The sequence below is a fragment of the Oryctolagus cuniculus genome, chromosome 16 (genome assembly GCF_964237555.1).
Source record: "Oryctolagus cuniculus chromosome 16, mOryCun1.1, whole genome shotgun sequence".
Lineage (NCBI taxonomy): Eukaryota > Metazoa > Chordata > Mammalia > Lagomorpha > Leporidae > Oryctolagus > Oryctolagus cuniculus.
The window spans coordinates 30,725,762-30,752,977 of NC_091447.1; the positions used below are offsets into that span (position 1 = coordinate 30,725,762).

General features: G+C 38.9%; 1 protein-coding gene across 3 annotated transcripts in view; it reads left to right on the plus strand.

Annotated features, from left to right (window-relative positions):
* SUGCT (succinyl-CoA:glutarate-CoA transferase) overlaps positions 1-27,216 on the plus strand; it is an 825,030-nt gene that overhangs the window by 676,946 nt on the left and 120,868 nt on the right. For 2 of the 3 annotated variants that reach the window (XM_017344447.3, XM_008261668.4), the window contains exon 13: positions 6,214-6,277. In XM_017344447.3, coding sequence (XP_017199936.2) covers positions 6,214-6,277 — 64 coding nt within the window. Of the gene's footprint in view, positions 1-6,213; positions 6,278-18,387; positions 18,600-27,216 lie in introns of those variants that run through there. The other variant, XM_051853314.2, reaches the window with a different exon arrangement.

Here is a 27,216-nt window from a genome sequence, read left to right on the forward strand (position 1 = left end):
CCGCGCTGATCCGATGGCGGGAGCCAGGAGCCAGGTGCTTTTCCTGGTCTCCCATGGGGTGCAGGGCCCAAGCACCTGGGCCAACCTCCACTGCACTCCCTGGCCACAGCAGAGAGCTGGCCTGGAAGAGGGGCAACCGGGACAGAATCCGGCGCCCCGACCGGGACTAGAACCCGGTGTGCCGGCGCCGCTAGGCGGAGGATTAGCCTAGTGAGCCACGGCGCCGGCCGTGGGCACAGTTTCTAAAAACAGTTAACATTTCAATGTATTAATCACAAGTGTTATCTTCAATTATATAACCTTTCAAGTATTTTTCCAAATTTACTTTCCTATTTTGCTATTTTCAAAAAGTCCACAAAAAATAAAATAAAAAAGATAAACTTACTTAGGTACAAAAATTTGAAATCTGTGCATATGAGGGATCTTCAAAAAGTTCATGGAAAATGAACACTGTGAAAGCGCCATGCATAGTTTCAAAAATTTTACACTAAAGGAAACATCTTTTAATTCCATCTCCATGAACTTTCTGAAGCACCTTCACACAATACACGAAATTTCTTCAATTTTTGTAAGATTGTATATGTTCTGGAAATGATGTTCTGAGTCTTCCTAATAAAAAAAGTATCCTGTGATTATTTTCAAATTTGATAGAGTCACCTTACTTGTGTAAATGCCTGTGCTCACTGCCTCTGCTTAATGTTCAATGGTGATGATCCTTACAGAGCCTCTGCGGTGTCGTCTCTTAGGAAAACCAAGGAAACTGCAAGGGGACACTGGACTTGATATCTGAATCACTAAAATGAATATATTTTGGAAATACAGTGAAACAGTTTTGTATTCTAGGGAAATATAGTAATTTATTGAAAGCTTAAAATCTAGAGCATTTTCCTCCCACTACTATAATACCAAAAGAAGCCACCTGCTACTTATACAGCTAATGCAATATAATTTCTTTTAAAAATCAATAAATATTTATGGAGCATTTAACAGATTTGTTAGATAATATTCATGACATTCGTTGGGGTCAGAACAGACATTGTTACGTAACAATAACAGAGCAGTAGTTTCCATTTAACTCAGAAGTCTCCTGTAGCCTGTAAACTGCTGGAAGGCAAGGGCCTTTCTTGTTCTGTGACCCAGTTTCTCCTCAGTACTTAACAATTCCTGGCACATTGATTCAAATTTCATACTTATTACTAATTATTAATCATTATTCATGCATTTGATATATGCTCCTTGTGTGAATGAATGTGCCCCAGAGCCACACATCTGGTACTTGGTTCGAGCTAGGGTTTGTATTCCATCTGTTGGCAGTGGTGAAAAGGGTTGCTGTTTCTTGAGAGCTCACTCTGTTCCCTGGCATACGCCCAGTGCTTGCTTACAGTCATCGTCTCCATCCTCATCAGCTCCTCAGAGGTGGTATTATACCCTCTTGCTGATGACAATGCTGAGCCTCACAGCTCTAAGTACCTTGCCCACACTCATCTGCTGGATCTCTGCCCTTCAAGACCTGAGCAGTTCTGGACTCAAATCTTTCCTATTCTTCTTTTCACACCCTTTGTGTCTGACGTGCCAGAATATCCTTGGCTACCTACACGAGGGCAGTTCAGTTTATTAACTGATTGGACTTCATGGTGCCATGTAATCCGTTTGGCTGTTTTTCTTTCCCCGCTGAATGGACTAATTAGTTTTACAGAATGGACCATGTCAGCTAGTTGTTTTCGTGGTAAATCAAGTTATGCATGTCCATTTTTTCTTTCACTTAAGTCTCCTGCTGCCAGGAACTTAACTAAACAGTGAAGATCAGACACATCTAAATTATAATCCAATGCCAGCTCCTAATTGTGAAATCTTAGGGGAAAATTAAACTCTTCAGACTCCCATTACCTATCAGTAGACGTGAAGTTGATAGTAGTTTCCTGCCTAGTCTGGTCAATGAGAGAATTTAATGCACAACCTTTTGGTTCCTGACACAATGCTTGATTCTTAAGGAGTTTCATTGAGCAATAGCTACTGTTACTACATTTATCACTTTTGTTGTTAACTTTGGCGCTTAATTTCCATATCGTCTTTGTTGTATAGTCTTTACTGATTTCCTTGGCCAGGTCATTTAATTTCATTCCAAGATATGCAGAGTTACTTATTTGCTCCTTATTGGATATTGATCCTTCATTAATAATTGAACCATGAAACTTGGCTCGGGTCTCTTATTTTTTAACTTCTCTTCAATTACAAGCACTTTTAATGCAAATTCATTCACCTTTTTTTTTCACTTTTTACACCCCCATATGGTGTGTATTATGTAAGTGCTCCAGAATGTATATAGAATTGAATGAATAGGTCATATTACTAATCACAGTGAATGAGTAGGTCAGTTTTTGTTTATGCATCGTTACTAACGTCATTGGAAGTATCACCTTGATTTTGGTAAGTGTAAAAGCTAGGTTGCCCGTCGTTTAATGCTGGTATTGTTCGCAGTCTCTCCACTTGCTACTTCTGCTGGCCCAGATCTCTTGCTTAAATAAAGATTTTCACTATCTATATATATAGCATATCAGGTTGTTGCTGCTGTTGTTGTCACTGTCTTTGATTATTCTATTGCTACATCACAGACTTTTCTCCCGGCCATTCCTGACACAAGAATTTGTCAAAAACTTTCTTACTTTCACTTAAAATTGTATTTCCCACACCACTTTAAAGTATACATTTTACTCCCTCTCTCCTCACCCCAGCCCCCCATCATTAATACATTACCATTTGACTCTATCATTAGGCTGTCAATCTGTAAAACTCTTGAGAAAGAAAGAGAGTCCTTATGTTAAATAGGCCTGATACTTTGCTAAAGAGGTTAGTGCACTATCTACAATTCTATTCTTGTCAAGAATAGGCTTTTGAAATTTCAAGAATAAATGAAATGCAGAAAAGCTACCAAACCATGAAAGATCTAAGAAGCATAAAATAAGTTAAAAGAAGGTGAAAACAGTAAAAGACAGGGCAGGGACGTTGCCAAATGAACAAGATTTACTATAGAGCTCTGGCAATTTTCTGTTTTATTTTGACATAACTCAATATGTACCGAAGAATGCTCTGAATGGACAATCTGAGGTTAAAGGCATGGAATTCTCCTTAGGGGAAAATTATAGTTGAAGTTCCTTGAAGATCCAATGCCCATTTCCCTGTTTGTGTTCAGAAAATGGTGGAAAGGATAAGTATATTTACCCTAATTGGACATTACTCGTTGTATACATGTAATGAAACACCATACACACACACACACACACGTATCTGTTAAATTCTTTTAATTTAAAATAATTTTTAAAAAGAAAAGGAGACACTTTGAATATTTAGGTAAACATGTAGAGACTGGGGTATTGAGGCTTGATGAGAAGACAAAGGGAATACGTGGTAACAATTCTCAAAGAAATGTTACACAAGTGGTGGTAAAAGGTAGCTCTCCCATTTTCAATGAAGTGTGGATGAGACAGTATGCCTAAGCAAAGCAAGAGATTTATGTCAGAATTCAGACAGACGTCCCAGGTTCTGAGTTCCTTGAATATGTTACTAAACAGCAGGATTTGTCCCAGAACCAGACATGGAGTGTTTTCCAAGATTTTGAGTCATTACGCAAAGTTTCCTGGGACAGCACTGCCACAGCCCAGTTGTTCCCTGGGATAATTTGACCTGATTAATGAAGAAACCCTATGGAATATCTTTCACTTTAGACTTTATATCAAAAGGTGGGTGGCATCAAAGCAGGGAAATGAGTTGGTTCTTTCTGAAGGTGGGGAATCAAACTATTCCAATCACCTCATGATTTTACAAAAGCTACAGAAAACAAGAAACTGTGGTTAACTTCTTCTGACACAGAATTATATATATTGCTTAAAACCAAATGGTCTTCAGTGCAAAGGAATAAATAAGGTCGAAGTTCCCAAATGGAAATATATAGAGACAGCAGTTGGTGTGTGTGTGGGTTGGGGGGGTGGAGAGGGACAAAGTCGACTCCATAAGCTTGCTTCCGTGAGAAAATTCAGTCAACTGCTAGCTTTTGCTTCACAAAACTTTGACATATGTCCCTTGACCTTTACCAACTACCCTTTCACGTTTGACACTTAACATTTACTACATGATTAAAATTCAGTGTTAATTTCAATACTATCAGTTAAGTTATATTTAGCTAAGAACACTCGCTTTTGTCTTTTGTGAGTAGCACTGCAGTGTTATTACAAAGAGGTAGTCAGGAGGGCAATGGAGATAGGAGAAGAGAAGAATGATTCAGTGTGCAGATAATTGTTTCGAGTGAAATTTAGCTCAGTATTTTTGTTCCTGTCCTCAGTAGAACTGAGATTTAGCACCTCCCGCTGGTATTTAGCCCCCACCCCCACACAGGAGGAGGCTGTGCTGGGTGGGTGCTGAAGAACGAGCCACACCAGGATTAAATTATAGCACAGTTCTAACACTGGCGAGAATTTTCTCTGGCCAGCTCTTGAGTATAAACCTGGTGATCCCAAAACAGAGGCAAGGCATCCCTACAAGGGATCTCCATATGGTGTGGCATCATCTTCAGTGAGGGAGGTTGACAGTTTAAAGAGCACAGTCCAAAAGGTGGTGACTGTTCCCAACAAACAGTTGAAACCAGGCCATTCGGCAATAGCAGAATTGTAGTTCTAAACTTAAAAAGTCACCCTTGAAGTTATCTTATGGATGATTTATTCCTTAGTGTGACCTAAATGCTCACTAGAAATAGATAAGACCTAAGAAATTTGATGTCTTTCCCTGACTTTTCCAAGTGAGAAACTATTTTTATTATTCCCTCTAGTCCATGCTCTTTTCTCCGTGCATAGATTATGGTAAGACTCTTGCTTTTACCTGATGTTCAAAATGTTGTTGAATCCTTACAACTGCCACTTCTTGGGATGTTGTGAGGAAATTGTGGTCTGTAAGTTTACTGTGCCATTGAAACACTTCTTTAAATTCATATACAGAACAGGAAGAAGGGATCTACAAGTGGTAGATGGTACAGATGAAACTCAATTTAGAAGGAGAATTCAGTAGTGGATGTTGGAGTCTTTGACACAGTATTCTCAGGTAGCCTCCAGTTGTTTAAAAAGTTTATCATTTTCATCTGTGTACCGTAGAACATTTTGCTTCTAGCAATTCAGCTTTTACATTCCAGAATCTGGTTCCATGTCCTCATCTCATCCTCTACCTGTAATTGGAGGACATTTGATCTCTGAAAGATTGTGTTTCCTGCCTATTTCCTGGGGAAAATTCCAGCCTCCATCTGGCAGGGCTTTAAGTAGCTCTTACTAGTCACATATTGCTAGTTGTGAGATATTAGGGAGCCCATACTAGTAATTGGACTTAGGTCTTAACCCCAAGCCAAGTCTGCCTTTGTTCTTGATGGGCTCCTAGATACTTATCTTGATCTTACCACATCTGAACGTAATCACCCATTTAGGATGAAGTCTTTTGGTTTTTCTCTGTTGTTTTTTGTTTTAACACTACAGGGTACTGGGGTCCTATATTTGAAGCCTAATCTTATGACTAAGGTCCTAACTACTATGCAAAATATCCTTTGTTTCAGTTTCTCTGTTCAGTCCCCTGACCTGGGCCTCATCCTGGATCCTTGTCACTTGGCTCTATTCCTTTGCTCCTCGAAGCAATTGTTAATTCTTCCACCTGCAACAGTGACTGGGCCTTCTGGACATTTTGATTCACCCTTCATTTTGAATGGATTTCCTCCACCTTCCACTGAATAGAGTGCAAAGGGCCCTTGGACCACCTTAGCAATTTCCCCTATTCCATGTTCTAGTTCTCCCCCAACCCCTGCCTTTCTGCAGTTGACCTTAGCTAATTTCTGAAGAGAGGTATTGCAAGAAGAGACTGAACTCTATTATTAGAAGAGCACATATAGATGAAAAGGGAAAATCATTTGCTATATTCAGGAACTAACAACATTTTTAAGAGTAGGAAGGTTTTATAGCAAATATTTTTTTAGTCCTTGAGTCTTCTATAGTTTTTTGTTTTTTCTTGATGAAGTCAAACATTAACATGAAAACATTAACAAGAGACATTACTTTCAATTAAAATTTTAAAGAGCTATGTTTTGCTGTATCTTCCATCACTATTGACTCAAATCAATGACTATTTATATACCTTGATACAGAAGGTGGTTTTATTTTGTAAATTATTTTTCTTTCTGTTCTTAAGGTGCTACATAATGGCCTCATCATGGAGATGAAGCATCCAACTGTGGGGAAGATTTCAGTTCCAGGTTTGGACATTTTTGTTGTTTTCTTTCCTTCATTCATTGTTTCACATCCTTCTACAGCAAGTAACTGATCATCCCCCAAACAACCTGTGAAGACATTGTCACAATTTATAGATAGGATAAAAGGGAAACTCTAGGGCCACACCCAGAAGAATGTAAACTGAGGTCATAGGTTTGTATCTTTATTCTGCCCAGGGCACCAGAATGCTCATTATTCCTTGTTCCATTTTGTGTGTTTGTGTACTCATAAGTGTACATTATGCAATCATCAACAGAGAGATAATAATAGCAAATATTAATAAAGTGTGGTTCATACAAGAATGAGAAGGGAAACCAGGCAAAATAGAATTGGCAGCCAAGAAAGGCCATGGACTGCATGGGCCAGAGTGTATTCTTTCTGGATTGTGGTTTAGGATATGGATCTTGGTGTTTCTGAATAGGAAAGGAGCGTTTTCAGTAAACCCAGAATAGATTGAATTTTTGTAAGTTGACTCATACCAAACAAACTCACCAAAGACCATTGCTTAACCCAAAATGCCAGCTTTTCATTTCCAGAGAAAATTCTCTTTCCAGAGCCAATAGTTTCATGCTAACTCTCAGAGTGCCCTCTTGGGTAGTTCAAAGTTTTCTGAGAATTTTTGATCAATCATTTTCCTAGTGATTGTACTATTACTGTTTGTCAGATCTTGGCCTTCTGAGCTTTGATGAAAAAAAAATGCCACTTTTTTATTCATTGTGTTTTTATTTTCTAAACTATACACAAACCATGTACTTATTTATTTTTCCATCAAAAGGTAGTGCAATTAGCTAATATAAACTTTTTTCATTATTTTTCTGATCACCTTTCTTGGAATCTGGTGTTCCCCAAACTCCTCAGTCACCTCATTGAAATGTCATGGAGTATTTCTTCCACAGCTGTCTAATCTCACTTGTTGAATAATACTATTGTTAACTCTACTCTGAACATACTGTAATCCTAATATTTGGAGTCAGCCTGATGATAATCACTAAAAACCAGACCAAATAATGACCACTGGCATGCAAAAAGAATAAGAAGAGGGAAGTACCATGACTGAGGCAAGCTGAGAGAAAATTCTGATGTATATGCATTTAAGGAACATCATCCATAGATTAAGGAGGGTAACAAGCTATATAAGCATAGCAGGGATCATACGTCATAGGGAAATGATATATGGTATGGAAAGATGGTGAAAAAAGAACATGTTGATAAAAGCTAAGCAGATCATTTGTTTATTCATTTATTATTAAACATATGCTATGAGCAAGGTATTGCTTTGGCGCCTGGGAATATAGAATTAAACCAATGTGGCCCATGATCACATAGAGCTCATACTTAGTAGAAAGTCAGAGCATATAAACAACCAACAAATGTTTCTATAATGGTAAATCATAAGTACAAAGAAAAGAATAGCATACAATCAGAGAATAATGGGAGGCAGGCAGGGCCTCCTGTAGTTTGAGTGATCAGAGAAAGCCTCATTGAGAAACTTCAAACCCAGAGTGAAGGGTGGGAACAAGTTGATATTTGAAGGAAATGTGGAAGAACATTCCAAGAGGAGGGATTAGCATGTGAGAAGACTCTGAATTAGAAAGTGGTGAATGTGTTTTATGCCAGTGTGAAAAGAGTTAAGGGAAACAAGGCAGGAAATGGGAATGAAAAGATAGGCAGAAACTTGAGGCCCCACATTAGAGCTAGGTTTACTTTAATTTTGAGCAAGACAGTGAAATGATAGAATTCATAACTACAAGCAAGTAGTCTAGTTAGTATAGGAGTTTAGGCAATAGCCTCTTAAATTAAGGTCACAGTAATATAAGGGGTCTTTGAAAAGTTGATGAAAAATGCATATTATGAAAAATTATGAATGGAATTAAATTTTTACATAAAATTAAACTTATCTTTTCATTCCGTTTTTCCACAAAATTTTTGAAACACCCTCAGAAAGATAAGGAAAGGGAGCAATCAGAAGAAATGTAATAATGTAATGACTGCAGCCTAAAAAGACTATCAATATTTTCTCCAGGAGTTTTTAAGTAGTTTTAAGAGTGGAACTGATAGTCCAAATGAAGTCTCAATATCTAAAAGGAATTAAAGCAGAGTTTGCTTTGCTGACAGAGAGGTCCAACACCCTAATTATTTAGCTTTCCTCCTCCTCACCTCCAACCCATGGTCCTCTCAACATTTCTCCTTGGAATTGTGGGCCATAAAGAAAATTTCATATGTCAGTGACCTAATTTAACCCCACATGTTTACAGATGAAGTCATATAGTTATTGATGACTCCAACACATTAGAGAAAAGGCATTTGGAGGATAGGCTTTGAAAGTCAACGCAATTGTTAACTTAATAGCAAGGAAGCAGGTAAATCAGTGACTAGCCTAGAATGAACTTATGAGATATAATATTCTGTCAACCAGTAAGATACGGGTAGGTTGACTTTAATAATAATAATGAATAAAGAATCATAAACAGGAAGAATACACTTTTTCTCACTTTAATTTATGAATGTGTCAAGTCACTTTGCCATAATAACGTAGTATAACAAAGAAGAATGCTGGGAGATGGATGGCAAAGATAGGACTCAGTTGCCTGACTGTTTCCAGTTGCAGGTCTGGATGGCTTGACTCACTGGGTTGGGCTCAGTTTTATTCCCTGTGTCTCTTATGTTCTTTTCTTGGAAATGGCTAAAGAACAAGAATACAAACATAAACCACAGTGTCATTTGAGATTTTGGAGTAAAACCAGCAAACCTTCTGCTTAAGAAAGTTCTAGGCTACAGCCAAAAGTTTGGGGAAATGATTGAGACTCCACTTAGAAGAAACTTCATTTATATTTTAAGGGGAACGACCACAGGGAGGAATAAATTATAGGGTACAAAATTCATTTTCCAGAATAAAATTCTCAGTTCTACAGAAATCTTGTTTTTCTATATCCCTTTGGACAATTCTATTTTTGTTTTTAATTTTTATTAATATAAAGAGAACAGATTTCATGAGTACAGTTCTAAGAAGATAACCAACTTTCCTCCCTCCCCCCTCTATCACCCTGCTTCCTTCCTTACTATTTTTCTTTAATTTTTGCAGTGACATAATTTTAATCTACTCTATAATCACAGGCTCAATTCACCACTGACCATAATATTCAACAAGTAGAGAGATTAGGCATTTTTTTTGCTTGGTATATCATCTATTTATTTACCTTACACTTGTTACCTTATAATTATCAATATAAAATGATTCAGATTTGAGATAAGTAGAGGTGTCTAGGTTACTTGATTGTAATCTGCATGTTTCCTTTAGATCAGCACATCTTTATTGCCTATGAAAGGGGGAGGACAGTTCTCCTTATTGATGCTGTTGTATCTCCCCATTCATTGAAGCTTAGTAAAAGGACTCCTGGATAGAACAGGAGATATTAAAGGCAAAGAGAATGTAACAGTAATTTAATTAAACATTTTTTAGTGAATTGGACATTTTACTGATTTTATTTATCTATGACAGTTTTCTTTGTGAGGAAGGTCCCCACTGGAGCCCTCATAGTTCTATAGAAATAACAGATTCTTCTATAATGCTTCAGTGAAGAAATCTGCTAACAAGGAAACAGGGTGAAGTTAAAGGTGACTCTTAGGCTATTTTCTGGTTATCTAGTGGAGACACATTTTAAAGTCATTAAATGTATATTCCTATGTTTATGTCTTTTTATAAAAGATTTATTTATTTATTTGAAAGAGTTACACACAGAGAGAAGGAGAGGCAGAGAGAGAAAAAGACAGAGACAGAGACAGAGAGGTCTTCTATCTGCTAATTCACTCCCTAGATGGCCTCAATGGCCGGAGCTCTGCCTATCCGAAGCCAGGAGCCAGGATCTTCTTCCCAGTCTCCCACACCGGTGCCAGGGCCCAAGCACTTGGACCATCTTCTGCCGCTTACCCAAGCCATAGCAGAGAGCTGGATTGAAAGTGGAGCAGCTGAAACTCGAACCAGCACCCATATGGGATGCCGGCACTGCAGGCAGAGGCTTTACCTGCTATGCCACAGTGCAGGCCCCTGTGTATATGTCTTCATCTGCCCATTTATACAAGAAATCATTAACATTATTAAATTCTACTAAATAAGTAGAATTGAGTTGTTGGGTTTTTTATTTTTTAAAAAAATTTATATAAAGTGAAAAAATGTCACATACTTCATATATATAGATTTAGAAGCATAATGATGCACCCCACTCTATCTTCCATGCTGCCCATGCTACCACCCTTGCTCTTCTTTTTCTTTCTTTTAATTTTTGCAATGACATACTTTCAGTTTATTTTATAATCATGAGTATCCCTTCACTAATTAAGAATTCAAAAATAATAAGAATTAAAAAACACTGTTCTACAACAGTATAGACAAGCACTATAAACAGTAATCAATTCTCAAAATGTCAATTTTGCTCTTATCCATCATTTTTTTGTACTCTACTAGTCACTACAGATCAGGGAAAACATGTGGTATTTGTCTTTTGGGGACTGGCTTATTTCACTAAGTATAATGGTTTCCAGTTGCCTCCATTTTTGTTGTGAAAGGTAGGATTTCATTCTTTTTTATGACTGAGTAATATTCCACAGTGTGTCTCTCTCTCTCTCTCTCTATATATATATACATACACACATATGATTCCATATCTTAGCTATTATGAACTGAGCTGCAATAAACATCACAGTACAGATAACTCTTTCATATGCTGCTTTCATTTCATTTGGATAAATTCCCAGGAGTGAGATGGCTGGGTCATATGGTACAACTATTATAGCTTTCTGAGAATTCTCCATACTGTCTTCCACAATAACTATATTAGTTTGCATTGACACAAAAGTAGGTTAGAAAACATTTTCCCCCACATCCTCACCATCATTTATTTGTTTTATTAATTTCTATAATGAGTGCCATTCTAATTGGGGTGAGGTGAACAGGCAATTTTTCCAAAGATGGAATTCAGATGGGTAACAGACTAATGAAAAAAATGCTCAGGATCACTAGCCATCAGGAAATTGCAAATAAATCAGGAAATTGCAGATTAAAAACCACAATGGGTTTCATCTCACCCCAAGTTCTTTGTTATCAGTTAACAGAATTCTATGACCTGGCCGGCGCCGCGGCTCACTAGGCTAATCCTCCGCCTAGCGGCGCCGGCACACCGGGTTCTAGTCCCAGTCGGGGCACCGGATTCTGTCCCGGTTGCCCCTCTTCCAGGCCAGCCCTCTGCTGTGGCCAGGGAGTGCAGTGGAGGATGGCCCAAGTGCTTGGGCCCTGCACCCCATGGGAGACCAGGAAAAGCACCTGGCTCCTGGCTCCTGCCATCGGATCAGCGTGGTGCGCCGGCCGCAGTGCGCCGGCCGCGGCGGCCATTGGAGGGTGAACCAACGGCAAAGGAAGACCTTTCTCTCTGTCTCTCTCTCTCACTGTCCACTCTGCCTGTCAAAAAAAAAAAAAAAAAAAAAAAAAAGAATTCTATGACCTGTGTTGAGTTTTCTACATACTGACCTAATCTGTCCAAACCATTTTTTTTTTTTTTTTGACAGGCAGAGTTAGACAGTGAGAGAGAGAGAGAGACAGACAGAAAGGTCTTCCTTCCGTTGGTTCACCCTCCAATGGCCGCCGCGGCCGGCAATCCGAAGCCGGGAGCCAGGTGCTTCCTCCTGGTCTCCCATGTGGGTTCAGGGCCCTAGGACCTGGGCCATCCTCCACTGCACTCCCGGGCCACAACAGAGAGCTGGACTGGAAGAGGAGCAACTAGACAGAATCTGTTACCCCGACCGGGACTAGAACCTGGGGTGCCAGCGCCACAGGCGGAACCTGTTGAGCCATGGCGCCAGCCAAACCATTTTCTATCATGGTCTTAGAAATTTCATCTCTTGAAGAGCAGCAGTTATTTTTCTGCCTTCTTTGGAGACATATAAATTCCCATAATTTTCCCTCAAATTACAGTTCCTATATAGGAGCTAATTGATTAATACCTTAAAAGTACCTGTCAACCATGCTTAACATACTTTGAACAGGGATAGTAAATTATTTACCTATTTAAAATCTCTTTTAGCTACTTAAATAAAATAATTATTTTAAAACATTGTTTGAACATGTATTAACTATTCCACGTATTGAAATAGAGCCAGTATGATCTAAACTAGCTCATTTATTAATTTATATGTATTACAAACATCTATCACCTTTTTCCTTAAGGGATTTTTAAAAAAATTATTTATTTGAAAGGCTGAGTTAGAGAGAGAGAGAGAGGGAGCGAGAGTACAGGTACTTCTATCTGCTGGTTCACTCCACACAAGGCTGCAACCGCCTGGGATTGGGCCAGGCCAAATTCAAGAACCAGGAGCTTCAGCCTGGTCTCCCATGTAAGTGGCAGGGACCCAAGTACTTGGGCCATGTTCCACGGCTTTCCTAGGCACATTAGCAGGGAACTGGATTGGAAGTGGAGCAGCTGGGACTTAAACTGGCACTCCTATGGGATGCCAACATTCAAGGCAGTTGCCACAATGCTAGCCCCTCCTTAAAGAATTAAGGAAGGCTGGCACCGCGGCTCACCTATCTAATCCTCCATTGCAGCGCTGGCACACAAGGTTCTAGTCCCGGTCGGGGCGCCAGATTCTGTCCCAGTTGCTCCTCTTCCAATCCAGCTCTCTGCTGTGGCCCGGGAGTGCAGTGGAGGATGGCCCAGGTCCTTGGGCCCTGCACCCGCATGGGAGACCAGGAGGAAGTACCTGGCTCCTGGCTTCAGATCAGCGCGGTGCGCCGGTTGCAGCACGCCAGCCATGGTGACCATTGGAGGGTGAACCAACGGCAAAGGAAGACCTTTCTCTCTGTCTCTCTCTCTCTCTCAAAAAAAAAAAAAAAAAAAGAATTAAGGAAGAAATGTCAGTTGTGTATATAGATGGCATTTCTACATTTATAGGTAGAGCATGAAGACCAGTTAATGTTCATGAATTAGGTCTAAATGTGAGTTGTAGTTATGCTAATACTATTGTTTTTCTTTCACATATTATTCATTAAAATACTCTGTCATTGGGATTTAAAGTTTATTATACAGTTAAAGGCAAAGAGAGGTGAAGAAAAAATAACTATTAATGGGTGTATAAATGAGAACACCTATCATGTCTCTCTTTGCCATGTCTAAATATTCTGGTGTTCTAAGAATCCTCAGTGACAGCATACTGTTGTTTGAACTCACTATTAGTTTAGTGATATTAGTGTCAGCACTGTGGGTTTAATGTATCAATTTGCTTAGAATTCACTAATGTAACTTGGATGAGTGTTAAAACTTCAAATACATATCTTTCCCTCACAACTGTACTAACTAAACTTTCCCTTTTCTACGTATTATGTAGGCTCTGATGAGATAGTTTGACAGTCTCTGTCCCTTGTGGACTTACTGTTTGCAAATGAAGGCAGGTGAGGATGTGAAAAAATGAGGTAAGTGTTTCCATGTCTACAGTCGGGTGCTATGGAAGTATGCACCAGGGTATGGACTGAGACAAGGTCTCTCTGTGTGAACAGTGACTGTGTGTGGTATGCTAGAAAGCTGAGAAAGTAGTGCTGCATGGAATAGATGGGAGACAAGGCACAGATGCAAGGTTACCCTGGATAGGGAAGCAGATGTCAGATGAATGAGACCTAAAGTAGAGCTGGGTGCAGTGTTGGGCCTAGCAGTTAAAACACCTGTATCCCATAGTGGAACGCATCTGGTCTGGTTCTGGCTCAGGTTTCTGACTATAGCTTCCTTCTCATGCAAACCCTGGGAGGCAGCAGTGATGGCTCAGTAGTTAGGCCCTGTAAGACCTGTATTGAGTTCCTGGCTCCTGGCTTTGGCCTGCTGCAGCCCTTTCTATCGCAAGCATTTGAAATGTGAACTAGTGGCTATAGTGTGCTCTCTCTCTCTCACTTTCTCTCTCTCTCTCTCTCTCTGTCACTACTTTTTGCCTCTCAAATAAGTAAGTAAATAAAATAAATAATTTAAAATTGAGCCAATGACCAAGTTAAAAACAAATTAAAAATCCAAACTATCTATTCTAAAGTCTCTGAGACCCCTACTGTCTCAGGAGGGAAGGTGGACTTAAATTTGGAACTTAGATAGGGGCATCAAAGCTATCTTAGCAGATATTCTCACAGACTGATTTTAGGAGAAATTTCTACATCACTTAAAGACTTTTGTAATACTCATAATGCCCTGATTGTTAAGCTGAAATTCATGAGAAACTGTCTTTAATCAGTATGAAGATCTAAAGGCACATTAAATTTTATAATATATATTTCTGCAACAAAAGAGTGACTAATATAAACATCACCTTATTTGTGACTTCAGTAGAAAACCCTAACTTAGCTTACCATATTTCAAAGAACTATCAGTTTCCATTGACCCATTCATGATTTGCATCTTCTTCTTATAATATTTCCTTTTCACCATAGTGGAGCATGATGCCCTTCCTTGTCCTATGTAGATGCTAAAACAGCCGGTGCTGAGTTCCAGCTTCAAAGGATGTCATTGAAATAGATCTTGACATGTAGCTCTAAAGTTTCTCACCATAACTTCTTTCCGATGCTTCCCCAGGAACCTGTGCTGTGATCATTTGATGCCAGCAGCACTTCTGGGAAGTGTTTCAGTACTGAGGGTTTCAGGCCTGTGAGGTAGAAGCAGGCTTCTATGCATGCAAAAGGATTCTAAATTGAATTACCCTTGCCTGCTGCTCCCTGGATCTGGGCTTTTCAGAAAGCATGTCCAAGTTCTCTTAAATAAAGCTTTTCTTAAGTGTTCTCCTCACAGAGTTTTAATATTCACATTTGGAACCTGTAGCGATTTTTAGCTAGTAGGTGTTAGATATAGGAAAATAGCCACCACTATGAATTAATAAAACAATTTATTGGAATATTGATTAGATTTTAAGGTGAGTTTTTAGACACTTGAATGTACTTCCATCTGACATATTATATTTCTGAATGATTTACAAGACTGTCTTAAATGATGATCTAAACTGCCTTTTGTAAGATTTTAGAAGGAAAAACTGCTATCATCTAAAGTCCATTACACTCTACAGCAATAATAACATTTTACAGGTTATGATTAGAATACAAACTATTAGATAAGATACAATTAAAACATGATTTGTGACAAATTGATGCCATATGCATTTTTTAATGAACAGACTGGCTACCTGTGGAAGCCATCTGCAAGATACTTATCTTACTTATTTGGTTTGTTTTCTGTTTGAAGCATAAGTGTTAACTGAAGTGACCACCTTGTCTTTTGTGTGGTTAAAAATCTTTCTTATGTTATATAAGTCTTTTCCTTGTGCTGTTACTTCTTGCTTTTTTCTTCTTTTTACATGGAAAATTAGATAATGTTTCTGAAATCACATATCCTCAAAGTGCAGTTAAATTTCTATAATGGATAACAGCAATGGGGAAAGTTGTCACAAACCTCAGTGGGGTAAAAGAAAAATTAAGAGAAACCAGAGTTTCAGCTTCTATCCCCCCATAAAGTTTAAATATGTTGGTCCTCATAAGGAATTCTCAGTAAAACAAATTTGAAAATGAAAGGTGAGATAAGTTATTTCTTCCAGGTAGAGAGACCTTTCAGGAGACAACAGGAAAAGTGTGTAAAGTTTTCATGTTGTGTGTAGTGCATAATCTATCTTCTAGAAAGAACATACTCCTTCAGGGACCAGGTTAAGCTGCAAAAAGAGGAAAGAGATGAAAGGAAGGCACTACAGTCTGTCAACAGAATGAGAGAAAACTGGCAGAGAAGTGAGTTTTCAAATGGACTAGCTGTAGTACTTCCCAAAGTGCTCAATTATTTTTAGCGTTATTAAACCCCTGGCCCATGGCAGGGCACCGAGAGTGAAATCAATCACTGTATTCTCAGATGATTTGACATTGAGTGTCTGCAGCCCTCCCTGCAAATCTTGTTACAGTGAAGCTGCATGGTAGACGTTTATTCCTTTTCAGTGAGAAATGAAAAGCACAGTGACCATCCTTCCTAGGAGAGCTGGGAGGAAGCAGAGGAGGCATGAATTGCATCCCCAGGAATGTCTTCCCCTCAGTCACTGAGAGCCAAGTTACTGTCATTGAAACGACTTAGGGATCTCCATCAACTGTGCTTATCTGTGCCATGAGGAAGAAATATCTTGTGAGACCTGGGCTTTCATGCTCAGGGAATTCATGTTCCTATTAGTTGGGCCTGGGAAAGTTGCCAAGAGCTCAGTTGTTCCTCTACAACATGCCCTCATCAGTCTAATGGGTTTCCTGATAAGGGAATCTGACTAATAGACAAGAAGCTCTTCTTGCAAATCAGCTGTAAGCTATCAATGAACTGGGGTACAGAGCAAGTTATCAATGCCAGGAAAATGTATCTGTGCAGAAGAATTTTTCGAGTGAATGTGTAACTGGGCCTGTATACTTTTTGAAACATTTTTTCAAGTATCACTGTGAAAATGATCCTTGCGTTTAGAGGTATGTTTGAAATAATCTTGTGGACCCCAGAATGTTGAATTGAATACAGAAATCAAAACAAAAATAAAAGCCATGAGAAGAGTAGAAGGTTCAGTGATGGCACAGCATTTTTGTAACTGCCTTAGAAGGTGGATCAGAATTTTTTGTGATTGATTCTTGAATTCCTGTTTTGATAATCTGACCCCACTTTCATTTGGTACCTGGAGAAGACTTTCTGAATCAAGTTTATGTTGAGTCTCTAGGGAATGAATTAATTAGATGTAATCCAGCATTCAAACTGATTGGACAAGTGAAAATAAGTACAAAGGTCTTACATTTATCTTCCAGTTTAAATTTCCTGTCGTGGAGTTAACTTGGATAATCAGAAAGTGGCAGGCATCTTTGCCTTCAAGTGGCTTTCAGCCTGGAGGAGGTACCTTGACTTCATGGCTGAGTGTAGAGTCATTTCACCCTCTCTGAAAGAATGTCCTTGCTTTCCTCCACTATCACCAAGAAGGGACTCTTTGGTGCAGGAAAAGGTGACAACTGGACTGAATATCATAGCATTTTTTAAAAAAATATGACCTCTTAAGATGCCAAGACATATTCTTATGAAGACTCAGCCAGAGAAAATATTAATGGAACAAGGCTCTTTTTGTTTAAAGGATCATGGCTCAGTTTTGACTAAGCACACACGGCTGTATTAATATGAAAAAGAGGTATTGGTGGAAGTCAAGGAAAAGTAGTAAATGGTGTGAAGTAAAAACCTCCAGGTATCTTAACATAGCAATGAATCAAGTGCAATAACCCATTTTCACATCACCCCCCAACCTGAAGGATGTTTCAGCTCTGAGCAGGGTCTTTGTACCTTGTTGTTTATTTCCTCAGCCATGGATCCATTATATATCAGCTTTAATGAAATCCCATCTTCATGATGTCATAGCTTTATATGGCAATGACATTAGCAGCCATTTTTTTCTCTAGGGTCATCCTTTGTGTATGACTAGGATGTCACATGGAAAGGGAAGCCTGAGGGCCCTTGGAATGTTTCTCCACTGTGTCCTTTCCCAATTTCATTTCATTCACAGAGGACTGTGTGCCTCTCAAGTGCACTGTCTATTTAGTCTCACCTGCTCAGAACCCTGTGTCTGTGGAAGGTGTTCCTCAGAGTTCTGTACCCAGTTTATTTCCAGGAGTCATAAGTTTGCCAAACAGTTAAGCCAAAACTTAATCATAATTAAGTTTAAAAAATTTACAAAGTGAATGCAAGGTATTTGGGGAATTTTAAGAGAGTATGTGATAAAGTACAAGTACCACCAAGATGCGTTATGTAACCACAAAAAGCTGCAGAAGTACTTCCCACCTCCCCACCATAGATTTAAAGAGTACTCTTATCAAAGCTTGTTACTCATAAACTCTTCAACACTGAATCTGGCTGGGCCTTCAAGTTGCTATGTGACGTTAATTAGCTCACTTCACCTTCCACTGCTTTGCTTTCCTGTTCAAATGAGATCAGTCCTTTCATTCTTTCAATTTAAAGAAAAAACTCAATCCTCTGTACTTCAAATATTTTTGAATAAATTCTTAAAAATATTTCTGAACATTTTATTTAAATATTTGTAGATTTTCCCGAAGTTGTAAGAAAAAAAAATCCAGTGATGCTATGTACATTTTCCAACTTTTTCACAAGAGTAAGTACTTATATAGTGTACTATCATAAACAGGATATTGACATTGACACAATCTGCCCATCTTTCTGAATAAGTTTTAATGGCATCATGGAAGTGGATTATTGAAGTTTGAAAGGAGAGAACATAGCAAATATGTGTTAAGTCCTTCTCTAAATATGGTGCGTAATGAGCACTTTATAAAACTGAGCCAAAAAAGAATGTTGAGCCAACTACTGAGTTTTTTACCTTACAGCATTGTTCCTTCATTTAAAGACTGAGAATGTATTTAAAATATTTTGTTTGAAGATCAGCTTGGAAATTTATTTAATGTTTAGATTTCAAGAATTTAAACTTTGTTGGCCTGCGCCGCGGCTCACTAGGCTAATCCTCTGCCTGCGGCACTGGCACACCGGGTTCTAGTCCCAGTTGAGGCGCTGGATTCTGTCCTGGCCAGCACTCTGCTGTGGCCTGGGGGTGCAGTGGAGGATGGCCCAAGTGCTTGGGCCCTGCACCCGCATGGAAGACCAGAAGGAAGCACCTGGCTCCTGGCTTCGGATCGGCACAGCGCGCTGGCCGTAACAGCCATTTGGGGGTGAACCAACGGAAGGAAGACCTTTCTCTCTGTCTCTCTCACTGTCTAACTCTGCCTGTCAAAAAAAAAAAAAAAAAAAGAAAAAGAAAAAGAATTTAAACTTTGAACCTATCTCTCTTTAGCATTAAGTTTATATTTTAAAAAGTCTATAATTGAAATTCTATTTTCTTTTAAAAAAAGCTATCAGCAAATGTATTGTTAGGCCATTTTGATAGTCTCAAGAGCATATAAGTGTAAATGTACCAAAACATGTGGATTACATTTCCTTCAAGTTGTGCTGTTTTCACACATTAACAGGAATGCAGCATGAGAGGGGGAGAAAAGAGAAACGTTTGGGGTATATATGCAGATTTCAATAATCGAAGGATTGAAGATGTTCAGCTGCTACTTGTACTTATCCCAATGTTTTGTCTTTCCAGTGACCTGGTGGCTCTGATGTTGTGTGGTCAAATTTCTCTTTTCTCATTTGGGGTTGTTTTTATTTTAAATTTAGAGCTTGATTTCCTTCAAGCAACCTTAATTAAATTACAAATAATATTGAGTCCATATTAGGAACTCAGGATGACTTGATTTTCCTCCCAAGCATGTGGTTATTACTATGACTTAACCAAGAGTTTAATCCTAAGGGATTCCTCGTATGTAAGATAGTGAGGGTAGTCAAAGCCATGGAGCCAGAAAGTCATTGATGGTTGTCTGGGAGTTTGGGGTAGGAAAAGAAGAATGGGGAGTTAGCGTTTAGGGGGTAGAATTTCAGTTTGAGAAGATGAGAATGTTCTGGGGATGGAGCATGGGGAGAGTTGCACAACAATGTTAAAACACACAAGATCATCAAAAATTAATAGAAAATGTGTATTATGGCCAGCACTGTGGCTCACTTGGCTAATCCTCTTCCTGTGGCGCCAGCACCCCGGTTCTAGTCCCAGTTGGGGGCGCCATATTCTGTCCCGGTTGCTCCTCTTCCAGTCCAGCTCTCTGCTGTGGCCCGGGAAGGCAGTGCTTGGGCCCTGCACCCGCATGGAAGACCAGGAGGAAGCACCTGGTTCCTGGCTTCGGATTGGTGCAGAGCGCTGGCCACAGCGCACCAGCCGTAGCGGTCATTTAGGGGGTGAACCAATGGAAAAGGAAGACCTTTCTCTCTGTCTCTCTCTCTGTCTCTCTCACTGTCTAACTCTGCTTGTCAAAAACAAAACAAAGCAAAAAAAAAAAAAAAAGAAAATGCATATTATGAACAAATTACATGGATCTCATTTTTTTGTACCAAAATAAATATATATTTGAATTCTATGAACTTTTTGAAGTATTTAATGTCATAGAACTGTACACTTAAAAAAGGGTTAAAATAGGTAATTTTATGTTATTATATACTTTTTTAAAAAGATTTATTTATTTAACTGAAAGTCAGAATTACAGAGAGGCAGAGGCAGAGAGAGAGAGAGAGGTGGAGGCAGAGATCTTCCATCCACTGGTTCACTCCCCAAATGGCCACAATGGCAGAGCTGGGCTGATCTGAAGCCAGGATCCAGAAGCTTCTTCCAGGTCTCCCATGTGGGTGCAGGGGCCCAAGCACTTGGGTCATCTTGGACTGCTTTCTCATGCCAGAGCAGAGATCTGGATTGGAAGTGGAGCAGCCAGGACTAGAACTGGTGCCCATGGAGGATACTGGCACTGCAAGCGGCGGCTTTTCCTGCTATGCCACAGTGCCAGTCCTGTTATATATACTTTTACTACAATAAAAAATTCATACGGATAGTAACAATTAGCTAAACTCCATGATGTTTTCATGTATACCTGTGGTTATACGTTGAAGATAGGGTGGAATGGAGAGCAGGTAGGTTCAGTAAGTTAGAAATGAGCTGAATATCTTGCTTTGCAATTTAAAGTTATAGATAATAGACCGCTTAATCTGTCTCCATGACATCTTTTTTATCTGCAATATGAAATCAAATGCTTACTGCATCTTATGTCAGTTAAACAGTAATAACATATGTCAAGTGCTCAGTACATAGAAGAAAAAAGTGAAAGCACATTGTAGATAATTAATAAACTCTTAACAGCATCTGTAGTAGTGAAGTCTTGGGAAAAATAAAACTAGCCAGTTACTAGTTATTTTTTAACACTAAACATCAAAATAATCAGGCATGTTTCTCTATGAAGTACACTAAATCAAATTTTCCTTTTTTTTTTTTTTTCATTTATTTAACAGGTAGAGTTATAGACAGTAAGAGAGAGAGAGACAGAGAGAAAGGTCTTCCTTCCGTTGGTTCACCCCCAAAATGGCTGCCACTGCCAGAGCTGCGCTGATCCAAAGCCAGGAGCCAGGTGCTTCCTCCTGGTCTCCCATGTGGGTGCAGGGCCCAAGCACTTGGGCCATCCTCCACTGCACTCCTGGGCCACAGCAGAGAGCTGGCCTGGAAGAGGAGCAACCAGGACTAGAATCCGGCGCCTATATGGGATGACGGTGCTGCAGGCAGAGGATTAGCCAAATGAGCCATGGCACCGGCCCCCAAATTATCCTTTTTTCTACCAAAGGTTTTCTAGTATTTCCTCTGTGCCAACAACTGGCTGACAAGTGACTCCATCTATTGGGGTATATGACAATGACAAATCAAATGAAATGCAATGAGGACAGGAAAATCCGGAGACCATCCCTGCCAAGATGTGTGTGGCCAAACTGGCCCCTTATCTGTTTTCAAAGCAGAAGCTCTTGGATAGATATTTTGTACATAAAGTCAGTGGAGGCCATTCAGTGTAAAAGACTCCTCGAAAAAACATTCTTCTCTGTCAAATCAGGCAGGTGAAAATAACAATTCAGAGATCACAGTCGAGACTGTAATAGCTTGTTACAGGATATGGTGCAACATTTCCACAATGTGCCCTGGATGTACCTATATTTTCTTGAAATAGTAGTAATTGCCTCACCAAGCAATGCCTGTTGTCTGAAACCTCTGGGGCACCAGCATTAAAAGACAGTGAATTTTCTTTACCTTGAGATTTCTCAGAATCTTTCACACTCAAATATATGTTTGAGTATTTCAGAGATTTTTGAATGCTAAGCTTTCCTAAGTTGAGGGTGGAGCACTTTTACTTCCATAGACCTCTTATTATGATCTTGTAGAAAAATTATTTGTGGGACATGCCACTTAGAGTATGTGCCCCTTGGAGTCACATGAAACCATTTGCAATAGTCATTTACTAAACGATTTGATTACTTTACAATCACAAAGAGAGAGGGACTCAAATGAGGAAACCCTCCTCCAAGATTGAGGATTTCCTCTTGTTTTATAGCTCAGGGGACCAAGGGTCCTGAGGAATGTTACACTGGGTTCTTGTTCTATGAGGAGCAGCAACTTCTCTTGAATGCACACTGGGCAGAAGGGAGTTGGGAGCATGCTCAGGGAGAGCCTGAGTGGCCAAAAGACCATTGTAGTGATCATGGTGGGGGTGCTCACACCCAGTGGGCTCAGTCCCTGCCAGTGAAATCCTCATTTCACAAGGAAGTGAATAGCAGAAATAGATTGAGGGCAACACTGAAGTGCAGATCAAGAATAGCTCACACGGTGATGCTCTTGCACTGGAAGCAAAAGCTATCCTGATAGCTAAAGAAATCACATGTGAAGAAAACTGTCTTCATTGAATCTCAGTAAAGCTGCACTAGAAGAATTCTGCACAATTGCTCATACTCCAGCTTAGAAAATAGAGTTGATTAAGTGGAAAGCACCTTTAAAAATGTGACAAAGATGATGAGGTGATTAAAGGGTAGGATTTAAGTAGCAAGCTGTGGAGAATTTAAGAAGGATGACTGAGTAGCGGTGACAGTGAGTTATATGATAGCTGCCTATAAATACCCAATTAATTGCCTAATGTGGCAAATGAGAAGAAACAGGCTGTAACTACAAAAAGGGAAACTTGAATTGAAGTATATCAAGGAAACGGTATTTAACAGTAAGGGTGATTTGACTGCTATCCATCCTACAGGGAAGTCAGTTAAATTATTTGTATAAGGATTCAAGATGATACTTTTCTTCCTTCTAATAATCTGTTGTCAACAAAATATTATTTTCTTTTGAAAAGATGCCCATGTTTTTGTATCTCATAGGAAGAGAAATTGAAGAATAAAGAAAGATGTCCGATTTGCTACAATGTATAATGTAAGCCATAATAAGGACAGTTACTCTAGGAAGCACTTGATAAAACGAGCTAACACTAACACTTAGTGTGACTGCATTCAGTACTTCATGTATACAAGGGTACTTCTGTAAGTTTGTTGAAGAATATAATTTAAAGGTAAATTTATTTTGACACAAAAATTTTGAAATCCATACATAGGTTTTCATAAAATATATTTCCCTAAACTTTTGAAATTCCTCATATGTATCCATTTCAGAACCGTTTGCACCAAAGTAAATTGAACTTTTAATTTCATTTCCCACCAACTTTTTGAGGTTCCTCTGTAGAGTGTCTAATCCTCATATCAACATTATGAGATATTATTACCCCCATTTTAGCAATGAGCAAATTGAGCCTCAGAGAAATTAAATAACCTGATCAAGTTCACACAACTAGAAAGTCACAGAGGCAGAATTTGCATTCAATTCTGTTACTCAAAAATGCATGCCTTTTGATCGTGAAGCTATGCTGCCTCCTGAAGGCATTTTTGATCATCACTTTCATAAACTTTAGATCAATAGCTTAGTATCTATGAAGTATTCCTGAAGGAGAAATGGTGTTTGAGAGTGCATGATCACTAAGGGTGTTTCCCACATTCAATCCATATGATTGATTGGTTGACTGGTTGATTGGTCAGCAAGCAGCTTGCCCAAAGTTTGCAGGGGCTGAGATAGGTGAGGTTAGAGGAAAGGGAGGTTAGCACCAGCTGCCAAGCACTGGTGGCTGAAACAGGGAGCCACCGTGCCAGATCTCAAAGACAGCATCCAGATTTGATTGCTTCTCATTGTGGTCTTTGAAGCTTTTTGTTATTTATTTCCTTGCCTTACAGAGTTCAGATCTATTTTCATATAAACAGAAATGAGCTTTCCTTTCTGAGCACTTCATTGTTGGTGGCATTGTGGAATGAGACCAATTATAAGGGAGAAATTCCTCTTTGGCTTGCGTGTTTATAGGAAAATGCCAAAGCCACCAGCTGTTACAACAGCAGGCTTAGGGTAAAGTCTCTTTCCCCAGTTGTCCTACAGCCTATATGCAGCAGGGGGAGATCATTCCAGTAGCCCTGATTAGAGGATGAAAAAGAAAATGTTCCCCCAAAGAATGTCATCCTGCATGCAATCATGGATTGCACAGGAAATTTAGGAAATCTGTACTTCAGTGTCTTATTTTTATTTCTGTGAGAAGTTCCCATATTATAAGCATGGAAATGATAACTCAAATTCCAACATTCTCACATGACTTACCTCAGCTTACCACTGAGTTTTCCTTGAGCAGAGAATGTAGATTGAAAAGAATTAATTTCACATTCCTATTTATGGGACATTTGAGACAAACAGCCTATCAATGTTGCTCTTACCTCATTTGCCTTTTTTAGCCATCAGGACTGACTGCTTATGTCTTTTACATTCATGGAAGGCATTTCAAATTGGAGGAATTCAATTCTACAGCAAGACCTTAGCAGAAATGCTATATATCATATTGTTTGACTATCTTTATAATGCTTTCTTCTTCCCTTCAAAAAATATAAATGGTATATTAGTGCTGATGGAAAAACCAGATCTGACAGGAAGGTTACAAAAAGCAAGTTACTTAAATAATTCTTTGGGAATCATTCAAGAGAATAGGGTGGAGTAGAATCTGAAACAAAACAATATCATCCTAAATACTTTTGGTTTTAAGTGAAGCTTAATTGGAGCTGTTTTACTATGTTGAAGTATCAAGGTGTTTTCCTTGTCAACACGTCTAATAGAAGTAGCCCTCATCCTATTTTGTCTCTGTCACCTGGTATACAAAGCACCATTCTGGATTTCCTAGACTTGAGCAAGATTACAAGTGGAACTTGTATTCAGCTCTCCATAGTGGGCCCCAGGTTGGAGCAGCACATTGTTACCATGGTATAGAGTATCTTTCCCTATTGTCCCAATCTTTGAGGTTCTATATGCTTATGGTAGCTCACATTATAATCAGAATGGCAACTTTGCCTTAGTGCATAGCAATAGTCTTCAGAAAATATGACACTTGAGTCCATATTTGGCATTTTAGATCTAATAAGATCCAATTGTTTGAATTTCCCTACCTTTGTGGTGAATTAGAGACAATTTTCTTTCTGATCTATTTTCTAAATCTTTAGTTGTGAGGTTTCCTAGTAAGAGAAATAAAAAGAATTGTCATCAAATGCATTTAGTCTTGAATCAGATTAGAACTATAGAAACTCCAAACCAAAGGTTGCCATTCCAGTTGATATACCAAGATATTTTTTTTGGAAATAGAATGGGATTCTTTCCATCTCAAAAACAAACAAACAAACAAACAAAAAAACAAACAAACAAAAAAAAAACACCACAAATCTTTGCTCCAGAAATGCTTCCTGGTCTCTTTACATTCAAACTCCCTGAATGAGATTCAAAGACCCTGATATAAATTCATTCAGGTACATGTGATTTTAAAAAAGAAATCAAAGGCCATGCTTCTCCTGAAATAAAAAAATAACCACCTTACTTTTATGCCTTCAAGTCATCTATTTGACTTTAAAATTTTGAGTACTCATGGCAAAAAGAAAAATGAACTATTTTTACACCAATACAAAAAGAGAATTTTGTTCTTCCTTAGCATTTAAGTTTCTATTCTTTTTTAAGGAGTAAAGGAGAGAATAACAAAGAAGATTAAAAGGAGACAGACAGAAAGAGAGGAAAGCCTGGAATTCATGAATGAAAGGAGTAGAATATTCCTATTTGAACGGTTTCTGGAGCAGTCTAAATTGCTCAACCCTGTCAACCAGCATACTTTTGCTCATACATGGGGAAATCCTCTGCCAACATGGCCTCTTCCTGCACTTTTCTTGAATATCAACCAGCATCCTCTAAATTTTAAGCCATGTATTTTCTTTGGACTTCTCTTCTTCACTCTAATTAAATGCTTCACATGTCTGAAAGGAAATGTCAACATTTAACCTTTTGTGAGAGGTTAGAAAAGGGAAGCATTTATTTCAGAGTATTTCTGTTTAAACACAATGGAGCTTTCTTGTAACTTTTTTTTTTTTTTGAAATAACAGATTTTGCCTCTTCTTTTTTACAGGCAGAGTTAGACAGTGAGAGAAAGAGACAGAGAGAAAGGTCTTCCTTTGCTGTTGGTTCACCCCCCAAATGGTTGCTACGGCCAGCGCGCTGCGCTGATCCAAAGCCAGGAGCCAGGCACTTCATCCTGGTCTCCCATGCGGGTGCAGGGCCCAAGCACTTGGGCCATCCTCCACTGCCTTCCTGGGTCACAGCAGAGAGCTGGACTGGTAGAGGGGCAACCGGGACAGAATCCAGCACCCCAACCGGGACTAGAACCCGGGGTGCCGGAGCCGCAGGTGGAGGATTAACCAAGTGAGCTGTGGCACGGGCCTCTTATAACTTTTTATTCTTATATTGCAGTACAAAATGTCTGAAACCATGACACCCCCATCACATACACGAAGTGCAGAAAATGTGATAAACATAATATACACACAAACCCTTGTGTCAGTCCTGGTATTATAATAACACTCAAGCATCTGTCTCTGTATGTGGACATACCTACTGGTTTATTTTCTCTTCCAAATTTAAATTCCTACAAACCTCAATGTCAATTTATTTTTTTCATAGTAGAAAATGAACAATCTCAATATGTTAGTATTAATCCTTTGAAATAAATGCTTTTTTCCTGTAACACTGTATTAGAACACACACACACACACACATAGAGAGAGAGAGAGAACTGCTGGAGAATTTGAAAATTAGCCAGTTTTAGATGTTGGCAGATACACATATTCTTCAGTATAGATAGACCAATACTATCCTCCTGAACTATGCATGTGATTTAAGGTGTATGTGTGTTTGTATGACATATTCTTGAATATAGTATCAAAATTTTAAGTGCTATACAAATGTAACATTATTATTATTATACCTGTATGTATACTTTATGCTATGGATAATTTAGTGATATTGATTAGAGGTGAAGGATTGGATGTCATAATGTAGGCGTGAAAACTGGGGTCTCCAT